General features: G+C 53.5%; 1 protein-coding gene across 1 annotated transcript; it reads right to left on the bottom strand.

Annotated features, from left to right (window-relative positions):
• Positions 1–893: 893 nt before the first annotated feature.
• On the bottom strand, positions 894–10,999 carry PDAP1 (PDGFA associated protein 1). Its single transcript, XM_057747496.1, has 6 exons — positions 10,861–10,999; positions 6,997–7,088; positions 5,574–5,684; positions 3,878–3,999; positions 2,739–2,890; positions 894–1,624 (listed from the first exon to the last, which is right to left on the bottom strand). Exons 1-6 carry the CDS (start codon positions 10,871–10,873, stop codon positions 1,566–1,568), a joined length of 549 nt encoding a protein of 182 aa, XP_057603479.1. The 5' UTR covers positions 10,874–10,999; the 3' UTR covers positions 894–1,565.
• Between the last annotated feature and the right edge of the window lie 2 nt (positions 11,000–11,001).

Raw genomic sequence — 11,001 nt, 5'->3', positions numbered from 1 at the left:
AAATGTATTATTTCTCTGACGTTTGCAACTGGTTTCTAATAACTGCTCATCATTTCTTAGGACGATTTTTGTCCCATTCTTATTTTACTCCGGTGTTTTTGTGTAATCACATGCTTTTTAGTTACCTGTTTATATAATCATGGTTTTTCTTTTAGTCTAACTGGCTAATGAATTACATCAGTAGATCTGTGAACTATCCTCACACTTGCAGGACAAATGGTACCTAAAGACGCCTTCTCCCCCACCATTCTAGGGCCTGCCCCTCAGCATAATCTCCTCTGTTGGAGGAGACCCACCAATTCTTTTTAAATCAGGAGATAAAAATTCTGAGTCCCAGTTCAGGCTACACACGTCCCCTTATTCCTTACCAAATAAATCCCTGCCTGGCACCCAGTCACCTCTCAGGACTGTGCGGAAAGGATGCTGCTGTTTAGGAGGCAGCGCCCCTCCCAGAGGGGTGCATAAGCAGGACAGGAACTGTGGCTGAGTGTGCAGGCCGCCCACGTGACTGTGCTAAACCTCAGTTTCCCCAAAGCCATCCCATCAGGAACGAGGTAATGCCTAACAGTCATGCTGGGTGTTGGGATGCTTCCTCCCGACACTGAAATCCTGAGGCTGTCACCACCAGGGGGCACCAGGAGGACAGGACGCGCTGTGCACAGGTCCCTGGCCCCTCTGGCCTAAAGTCTCTACTAAGTTAAAGGAGGGGAGGGGGCTGGCTCCTTTATCCTGAGGTCTCTCCCAGCTTGAATGCCCAGGGTCCAGTCCCTGTACCCAGATTGGTGCCCCTGAACCCTGTGGGGTGGGCATGCCTGAGAGTGACACCATGACCTCCTGGGTGAAAACAACCCAGGATGGGGGCCGAGAGACAGATCACAGAACCAGGATTACGATAATGTCAAGTTTAATTTGCCAAATATACAAGTTGGATTTGTGGAGCGTGTTTTGCCTGGGTGCCACACAGTAAACAGAGGTTTCTCGAAATGATCCATGGGCAGGGTTAAGAATGGGCCCAGGGCCTGGCCAGAGTTGGGGGTGGGGAGTAGAGTGGGAAGGCCTCAGTCAGAGGGGACTGGCCAGGGATGAGCCATGACCCTCAGGGGCCCAGAGGCCTGGGCTCCCAGACCATAGCCCCCTAGTGAGCACCCAGGCAACACAGATTGGGGGGGACTGTCCATCGCAAACCTGTCAGCAGCTACTGTGGCCCAATTGCCCCCTGCCTCGCAATCTACCAGACAAATGGAAGCTCCTCTTACCCCACCTCCCAGGCACCCCCCAACAAGAGTTCTGAATTCTAAAAACAGCCAAAACATTCGAATGGTTACATATGAAATGCTGTCCTGCATCTTTTTGTCTCAAAGATAGCAGCTGCCCCCTCCCCCCAGCCCCCCACCCACCATCCCCCCAAACGATTTCTGTGCCAAGATGAAGAGGAGGTCCCAGGCCGTGGGGGGTCCTCGCCGCAAGGGGCTGCTGCAGCGGCGCCGGGGCACAGGGTGGGTGAGACACAGCCGAGGTCCCGGCAGCACAGCCCAGTTCCCTGGCATCTCCTCCCACAGGCCGTGCTACTTATTCAGGGAGAGTGACTGCATCCGTTTTCCTGACAAAGTTGCATCATCTTTTGCTGAGGAGCAGGAAGGAAAGGAGTTAAAGACAAAACCACCCCTTCATGTACAAAGCCCCGCACACCCCAGAATCATAACAGACCTGTAGGTATGAAAGGCCTCAGAAAACATTTTGTGCAACTGGCTCAGCTAGCAGATGAGGAAGGGACCCAAGGAGAAAGGGCCTGGCCTGACGCCCTCCCACGGAAGCCACCGGACCCACGTGTCCAGACATTCTCGCCGAGTTTGGGTGGCTGCCCCTTCCACAAAGGCCCACCAACACACAATCTGCTGGGCAACTGGAAACTCTTATTTAGGCCACCCCCAGGAAGAAGCCTGTAATTCCAACCTCTCCTTGTGCCTTCTGAAGTCTGAAATCAGCAACATTCAAATAGTTACACATGAGGTCCTTTCCTGCTTGGGGTTTGTGAAAGCAGCTACTAGTGGGGAGCTGAGATTACCGGGTATCTCCAAAGTGGTGACAATGCCCTGGGGCAACTGATTTCCCATCTCTAGGTCTAGAAGGCCAGACAGCAAAACCCCCACACACTCATGGCCCCCACATACAGACAGAGAGTGCATGAGGCCAGAAGCTCATAAGTCAAACATTCCTTTAAACCGGATCAACTCCCCACAGCCAAACTGGCCTGGAAAAATCCCTACCACCTTTGGCCCCACTGGAAGGAAGGCATGGGGGAAGAGGGACAGCTGGGCCAGATTTCATCTGTGAAATCCAGCTGAAATACAGTGGTAACCCCAAGCAGCTCTCCTGGCTACCACAAGGCACCAGAGACCTTAGGGGAACCTTCTAGCCTTGAAGTCGGGTGCCTCCTGAGGCCTCCCTCAAATGCTGTGGACAGTGCTCTGCTGAGATTCAAACCCACGTCTGACCTGGGCTGCTGGACCCTCCCAGCATCCTGGGAGGTGGCAGGCAGGAACGCCCACCTCCATTTGACAGTGAGAAAGACAGGCAGGCAGGCAGGCGCATCCACACACCCAAAGGCCCCACCCCCACCCCGGCGGGCCTCTACTCAACAATCTGATCCCATCCCACTTTATAACAAGGACACTGAAGCGCAGGACCTGGTGGCTTGTCCAGAAGTCAGGCCACCACACAAGTGGCTCAACACCTACCTTTCCTCTCTTCTTCTTTCTTCCGGGCAGCTTCCTCCCGCTGTTTCCGGATGATGGCCAGCCGGGCAAGGTCTGCCTTGGCTTGCTCTGTCTTCCCCGCTAAATGCATCTTCATGTAACGCTCTTTTGCTTTCTGCTTCTCGATTTCTTCTCTGTTTGGGTAAAATGGTGTCACAGGGGACATCTTCCCCACCGTTATCAGCTGAGCTGGATGTGGGAGCCAGAATAAAGGCCAGCACAGGCTGGGGCCCAAGTGGAGAAGGGGTCCTGGCTCCACGTGCCCCCTCCCTGATGGACACTCAGCAGACAAGCCAGCAGAGGCATTCACTCTGCAACCTCAGGGGAGGCTTCACTGGTGAGAAGAAGCTGCTAGAGGGGAAGAGTAACAGCAGCCTCCAATTACACCTGAAGCTTGTGGGCCTTCCCCATGGGGTTTTCAGAGACCCCCCCTCAGCTGTCATGGGGTTAGCACAGCAAGGCGGATTTAAATCAAGCAGCCCAGTCAGGAGAGAAATCAAGGTGGCTCTTCCTAGTAGCCTTCCACCTCCTCTAAGGCCCATGATGTCAGGGAATGATGTGTCAGAGACCGGCCGTGTGCCGGGCACTTTAGCACTCGGCTGTGATACTCGCACAGCCCATGAGGGAGCTCTCTGCAGCTCCATTCTCACCTGGGACTCAGAGAGGACTGGGGCAGCTGGTGGACCTCCCTGCACTGTACTGGATGGCACAGGGCCCCAATCCCCTCCCAGCTCCCATGGCCACGACATCAGGGATGGATGCAGGCCCGGAAGGGTCAGATCAGGCTGGATAAGGAAGGTGTCCCTGAGTGGGGTGTCCTGGGGGAAGGGGCTGTAGCGTAACCGTCCACATCCATGGATATTACTTCAAGTGCAACGCTCAGGTCTGAATCTGCTAACCTATTTTCCCTGCTCTGTTTCCACTGGTGAAAACATTACTGTTTTGTTTTTGGGGGAGAAGCTTCTGTAGGGCCTTTGGGGGAATGAGATGACATAGAAATAAACACCATAGCTGGAGCCCCCACCCAGCCACCAGGGACCTCAAAGTCCAGAAAGCAAGGGCACAGGAGCTGGGGGCCTCAGCCCCTGGCCCAGGTCACAAGGCTCAGAAACAGAGGTTACCTTTCTCTCCTCGAAAGTTCCTTGGGCCCATCCAGGTCCAGCTGCGTGACCTTTTTGGTTGTCTGTGCCACCCGGTTGGGGTTCTCGATGTCGATGAGCCCTTCTACGCCTTTGCGCTTTTGCTAAGACAGGACAAGGAGCCGGCCGTTGCAGAAGTTTGGTCCTGCAGAACCCCTGAAGGCCATTCCCCATCTCCACAGCCCACCTAGACTAGGACACACTCCTGCTCCACCCCCAGGCCATGTGACTCTCCGCCCAGCCTCACGGGAGGAACAGCACTCAGGGGTGTCCTCACCAGCTGGGGAGGTGCAGGGAGAGCAAGTGCGGGTGACCAGAGCCCAACCTGCGCCAAGTCCCGACCACCAGGGATCATTATCCTAGTTTCACAGGTGGCAGAGGCCAGCTCACATGCTCTCAGCACAGTTACTCCCTCACTTTGAGCTCAGCCTCTGAAAGCAGTTTTCCATGGAACTTCGTGCCTGACTGCAACGAGCCACACTGGATCCCCACAGCAGGGTGGGCCAATCCCTAGCCATCCAGGTGACGGTGGGGAAATGGGACTTGGGAACGAGCCACACAGTCTACAGGTTTGGGGAGGCGCCACAAGAACCTGGAGCTCATACCTCCCACCTGCCCTGGGGAAGTGCAGAAAGAAATGAGAGCACAAGTGCTTGATGTAATAGGTTTGTTCAAAGTTTCAGGCCCTGTCAACCCAGCTTTTCTCTTTAAGAGACCAGGGAGACAGCTTCCAAATACCAGTTAATGTGAGCACTGTACAGAGCTCCAGGGACCTCTACCCAATCGGCTACATGTACACACCTCCACTTGGATACCCGACATCACAAATGTAACTTGTCTGAAACAGAACTGGAGACTCAGCCCTCCCCCACCCCGTTCCTCCCCACGATCCTCAGCACAGCCTTGCTTCTCTTTCCCTCAGCCTCCCTCCCAACCCTTGGCAAACCCCAGTGAGTCTACCTCTAAAACACAGCTTGAATCTGCCTGCTCCTCGCCACTGCCCTTGCCACCACCCTAACACAGCCACAAGTTCTCGCTGGGATACCTGCTGCTGTCTCCCGGCTTCCACCCTCAATGCCCTACAACTCACTCTCTGCTGAGGAGCCAAAACAATCTGATAAAAGCAAATCTGGTCATCTCTCTCTCCCATTTCAAGGCCTCTACCAGCTGCCCACTCCTACTACGATGAAAGCAAACCCCCTTCAATGGCCGGCCACACAGGGGCTGCCCTTGCCAACCTCTCTTCCTTCACCCCTGACCACTCCACTTCTTACCACCAAGTCACAGCCCCACTAGCCTCTCTGTTCCTTGAACTTGCCCAGGTTGTTCCCACCTCAGGGCCTTTGCACTTGCTAACCTGGCTGCCTTGGCTACTTTGCACAACAGTTTTCACACGGAAGGCTCCACCTTGTTTTTTCAGATCTCAGTTTAAAAGTCACCTCCTCACCACATACTACTCCAAGTACCCTCGATCACAGTCCATCTTATTCATAATACTTCTGGCTACTTGAAATGATATCGTTCACTTATTTCCCTATTGTCTGTATCTCCCTATTACAGTATAAACCCTTAGGAGCAAAGCAAGGACTTTGTCTGCATGTACCACTGGGACCAGTAATCAACTGATATGTTTGCTGAATGGGTGCGTCGAGGTCCCAGGCCCCCATCAGACCAGTACCTGGTAATCATCTTCCTCATCCTCACTCTCATCTGAGTCTAGGGATTTCTTCTCCTTTTTGGGGTCACCTGCAGCCCCATCTCCACCTTCTTCTCCTTGTTCCTCTTCTTCCTGTTTCAAAAATGGACAACCTGAGGAATCAAAAATGTAAAACAAACCCCCGAGACGGTGACCCACCCCTCCCCACCCCCAGACTGTGGACCTTCAGAAATTAAGCCCCCAGAAGGCTGGGACCAAGGCCAGAGGCAGCCTACCCATTTAGCTCCACAGCCTAGAAGCCATTCCCACTCCAACAACCCTCTCGTACAACCGTAAAAGGCCCTGCTCCTCTTCTCAGCCCAGGTACTTCCAACAGCCTGGGTGAGCAGCTCATCTCCCAGGGTCCAAAGGCCTTGGCTGTGGGGCTGGAAGCATGAGTCCTGCTCAGCCTCCCTCCCGCTCTCCCTGCCGCCATGTGCAGCTGCCAAACTGTACGCATTTTCCTAGGCAAGCCCTCCTCTGCTTCCCACTCCCACAGTCACCGGCAGGCTGACCACTCCAGCCTGCCACACAGATGCCCTGCTGTGCCGGCTTCACATGACAACACCCTGGCGTGTCGCTTCCCTCTACCTTTCTTGCCTCCCCACCAAAAACACCCCTTACAAAAACCATAAGAACTTGCCCGCACACTCTCCAAAGTCCTGCTCAGCCACCGGCTCCTCCACCAGGCCCTCCCCCCACCCCGTTAGATGTGGCTTTCCCTTCTCCCTGACACTTCATAGCCACACCACTTATCCAGTCTCACTGTGCTCCGTTTGGCCCTTATCCAGGGGAGGATCTAGTAGTGTCAGGGACACAGACACCAATGATGGAAACATGTTCTGTTTCCTGACAGCGGGCTGGAAAAAGCAATGAGGGGACAGAATAGAGGGACCTCCTAAGCTCAGACTGGGAGGGGAAGGCTGGGGAGCATCAGTGAGAGTCACGGAGGAGGGGATGCTGAGCAAGGTCTGGAGGAACGAATGGCACTCTACCCGCTGGGGCTGTGGGAAGGCAGGGCATCACCTCCCAGCAGGGCTGGCAGCAGTCCTGCACGGCTGGAGCACACAAGTAGGTGTGCTGAGAGCCCGAGCTGCAGATGGGCAGAGCCTGGCCAGGGAAAGCCCCACAAAGCAGGAACACAGGAACAAGAACAGAGACCCACCAAGGCACCTGCTGCTGAGTGAACAAAGTTCTAACTGATCCAATCAGAGGATGGCTCCCCTCATGACTGTCAGCCGGTGCTCTGGGACTCCCACCTGCTACCTGCTGCCTGTCCCTCCAACTAAACCCCAGGTGTTGGCTTCTTCCTGAGAATGGTGGTCCTTGCCTGGCCTCTCCGGGTGCCAAAAATGCAGGGCGCCACCCTGGGCCACAGGAGTGGCCCAGACAGGGATGTACTCACCCTGGCCTTCTGCTTTTCAGCCTGGAGCTGGGCGTCGATCTCCTCGGGGCTCGTGTACTGCCTTGCCCGGCCTTTGTGGCCTCCCTTTCTCCCTGCACAAGGATTGGCAGTTTAGGAAGGTGGGTGGGAAGCAGCTTCCTTAATTGCCCTGAGCCCCAGGCTGTGTCCTGCTTGAGGTGCTCTCAGCAGAGGCTGCAGACCTCACCTACCCCTCACCAAGCACCACCCAAACCTGTACTTCCCCTCACGTGTTCAAAGGGACAAAAGAGGCAACACGTGATCACCTGATGCAGCACCAAACTCTGTGCTGGATGCAGGCTCCCATGAATAAGACCTGAGGGGACGATCTGGGGGAGGGTGCACCACGCGGAGTGACTGGCTAAGTCCCCTGGTCCCTTTATCCAAACACAGCGGACTCAGATGCGATCGTGAGAATGTGTAACACTCGCCCCTGCTGTCACAACAGTGCTCTTTACTTGCAATGTTCTGTCACAGCTATGGGACCATTTGATCCCCAGATTAAACCTATGGCACACGATGACAGCTTGGCCCATTTTACAGACAAGGAGACTTGAGACTAAAACAGAGTGGGGAAGTGTACAAGTGTTGGGGTCCAACCCTCAGGTTCAAATCTCAGCTCTACCACTTAAAAGCTTTGTGAATTTGGGCAGGTACTTAACCTCTTAGAGTCTCAGTTTCTTCACCTGTGTCCCTACCACATAGGGTTGTTGAGAACATGGATTTGTTAACATATGTAAAGGTGCTGGAACAGTGCCCAGCACTGGATAAGCATTACAAAAATGTTTGCTATGATTGGTACTCTTCTAATACAGTACCTGGAAAAAAAAACAAAAAACAAGAAAACAAAGCCACTGGTCACATCGGCAATTTACTACAGGTGTGAGGGAATATAAGATACTTCACGCTGTGTCAGGGAATATAAGATACTTCACGCTCACCTAAGTGGTATGTATGGTAGAAAGAGAAAACTTAAAACCTAGAGGAGGGGCTTCCTAGGTGGCGCAGTGGTTAAGAATCCATCTGCCAATGCAGGGGACATGGGTTCCTGCTCCAGGAAGATCCCACATGCCGTGGAGCAACTAAGCCCGTGCGCCGCAACTATTGAGCCCATGTGCTGCAACTACTGAAGCCCAGATGCCTAGAGCCCGTGCTCTGCAACAAGAGAAGCCACAGCAACGAGGAGCCCGTGCACCACACCACAATGAAGAGTAGCCCCCATTCGCTGCAACTAGAGAAAGCCCATGTGCAGCAACGAAGACCCAACACAGCCAATAAATAAATAAATTTACATTAAAAAAAAAAACCTAGAGGAGAAAACTTTCTTGTGCTTGGGGTAAGAAACACAACTGGCAAACAAAGTCAAAGCTGAAAATAAAACTACCTTCCAAGATTTAGAAATGTGACTAGCGGGGCTTCCCTGATGGCACAGTGGTTAAGAATCCGCCTTGCCAATGCAGGGGACATGGGTTCAAGTTCTGGTCCGGGAAGATCCCATATGCTGTGGAGCAACTAAGCCTGTGCACCACAACTACTGAGCCTGCACTCTAGAGCCCGCGAGCCACAACTATTGAGCCCATGTGCCATAACTACGAAGCCCGCACGCCTAGAGCCTGTGCTCCACAAGAGAAGCCACCGCAATGAGAAACCTGCACACCACAAAGAAGAGTAGCCCCCACTCGCCACAACTACAGAAAGCCCGTGTTCAGCAACCAAGACCCAACGCAGTCAATAAATAAATAAATATTTATTTATTTTTTAAAAAAAGAAAAAGAAATGTGACTAGCAATTAAAGTTCATCACAAAGAATCAGTTTTATAGTCTGACCTTCTTGAGCCAAGACACTAGACTGACCCCTGCTAAAGCCACCAGCCAGTTTTACAGAAGGGTGGCACCACCTCAGCTGGTCCTGGAGGATGCTAGGGTGGCTGTGGCCTGGACCCACTTCCACCTCTCCTGGAAGCTGCAGCCCACCTGGTTTCTCCTGAATCTCTCACTGAGAGCAGAGAATCTGTAACTAGGCAGGCAGAGCTGCTCCAGACTCCAGAGACAGCAGTGGAGATACTGGCTTCCTTTGACTTTCTAGACGGCAGCTGCAGAGCCATAATTGGGCTGCTGCAGACCACACCACCCGTTTTTAATGACTACCCAGGGTTCCCAGGGGTGTCTCAGTCTATGCTCATCAAAGTCCTATTGTGAGAGATCGAGTTTGCCATCCAAAAACCCAACCTCTTTTCTTGCCCTTTTAATATTCTAAGTAACAAAAACAACTAAAAATTGACTACCATACGCTCTCATCCTGCACGCTTGGCTGTGGGATACTGATCTTAGCTTGGTCTACAGTAACTTTTATCAGAAGCTCTCCGGGCCTTTAAAAATGCTTCACAGGTTTCAAAACAGAAACAAGAGTTAGTCCTTGGCTCTTGGAGAATTTTATACTATTATTTACATCTTCACATTCTCTTCTACTTTTCAAGCAAATTAACACAAGCAAGAAATGTAAACCTTGTCTGCCCATAAAGCTTTCACAAGCCAAAAAGCCAAGCCATTTAAACAAGAATTCATAATCAGGATTTTCTAATTGTAACCTCCAACCTTGGCTCAAAGCACCTATTAAGCAGAACTCTTAGAACCAGAATTCTGGAGCCAGAAGGTACTTCTAGCACCCCTCCTTTTGCAGAACATAAGACTGAGGAACACAGAGGAGACATGGCTCTTCCTACCACAGAATAAACCAGTAGAGAGCTAGGTTTAAAGGGATTCAGCTCTGTAAACCCCAATATCACTGCTAGGAGAGAGTCAGGAAGTCATTTAGGTTTGAAAAAGCTCCAAGCAGATCTTCCTGTGGGCTGATGCATCTTAACCAACATGACACACGAGCGACCAATATTAAGCGAACATCTGTTCTGCGCCAGGAGCTAGCCAGGCACGGAGAGTAATCTCTAGTTTTACGCCCCCGGCCCAACTCTCCAAGCTAAGGGTTATTAGCCAGGTGTTCCAGATGGGAAAAACAGAGTGGAAAAAGTAAAAGAACTTGTTCCAGGCCATAAAGTTAGACAGTGACACAGCTGGGCTTCAAGTCCAGCACTACTGACCCTAAGTGGGGAGAGGATGGAGAACGGTCTACAACGTACTGGGAAGCCACGGATCCTTCACCTTCTTGGCCAAGGAACTGGCCAAGTCTTAGAAATAACAATGCTTACTGGGCACTGAGCGACTATCCGGCACCATACTGCGCCCTCCACGTGGATTCCCTAGCTTTCAAGGCTCGCAGCAGTATTATGAGGTAGGTACAATCATAACCTCCACTTGCAAGTGAGAAAACTAAGACACAGGGAGGTTAAGCGACTGGCTCAAAGGCACACATCGAGCCGCTCGAATAGGGCAAGTCAAAGCGAGGTCGGCCAGGCTTAGGAGCATCAAGTTAGGTCGCCGTAGGCAGCCCTGGCTCGCCCAGAGCCCGAAACGGCCCACGTTTTACGCGCGAGGCAGGCGGGCCCGGCACTGGCGCGGGACGCGGTGACTCAGTCCCCAGGAGCCCGAAAGCGGGAGGCAACTCCGGAGCCCCCAGGCCGGGAGAACAGCGCCCTAGATCGGCCTTCCGGATCGGCAAGGACTCAGAGCCTCCGAGTCTCCTCAGACCCCTGAGGAAGCGGCTCGGGGCCACTACGGTCCTCAGTTTCCCCAGCGGGACAATTGGGCGTCGAGGCCCACGCCTGGCCCTCAGCCCGCGCGGACGTCCTCCTTCTGCGTCTCTCTCCAAGGCGCCCGCGGGCTGAGTGGACAGCGGCAGCCGGACTCGGGCCGCTCCTCGAGGCCCGCGGGCCACGCGCGCCCGCCCCTCACCTCCTTTAGGCATCGCGGCTCCGGCGGCTGCGGCGGCGGCGGAGGCGCCTCGAACTGACACCGGAACCGGAAATACTTCGGGCTCGACTTCTTCCGCCCGGCCCGTTCTCCCCTCCCGCCCGCCGCCGCCGGGCCGCAAGG

Source organism: Hippopotamus amphibius, chromosome 9 (genome assembly GCF_030028045.1).
Source record: "Hippopotamus amphibius kiboko isolate mHipAmp2 chromosome 9, mHipAmp2.hap2, whole genome shotgun sequence".
Taxonomy (NCBI): Eukaryota; Metazoa; Chordata; class Mammalia; order Artiodactyla; family Hippopotamidae; genus Hippopotamus; species Hippopotamus amphibius.
Note: the sequence above shows the minus strand (reverse complement) of the source record. Positions and strands in the feature narration are given on the sequence as shown.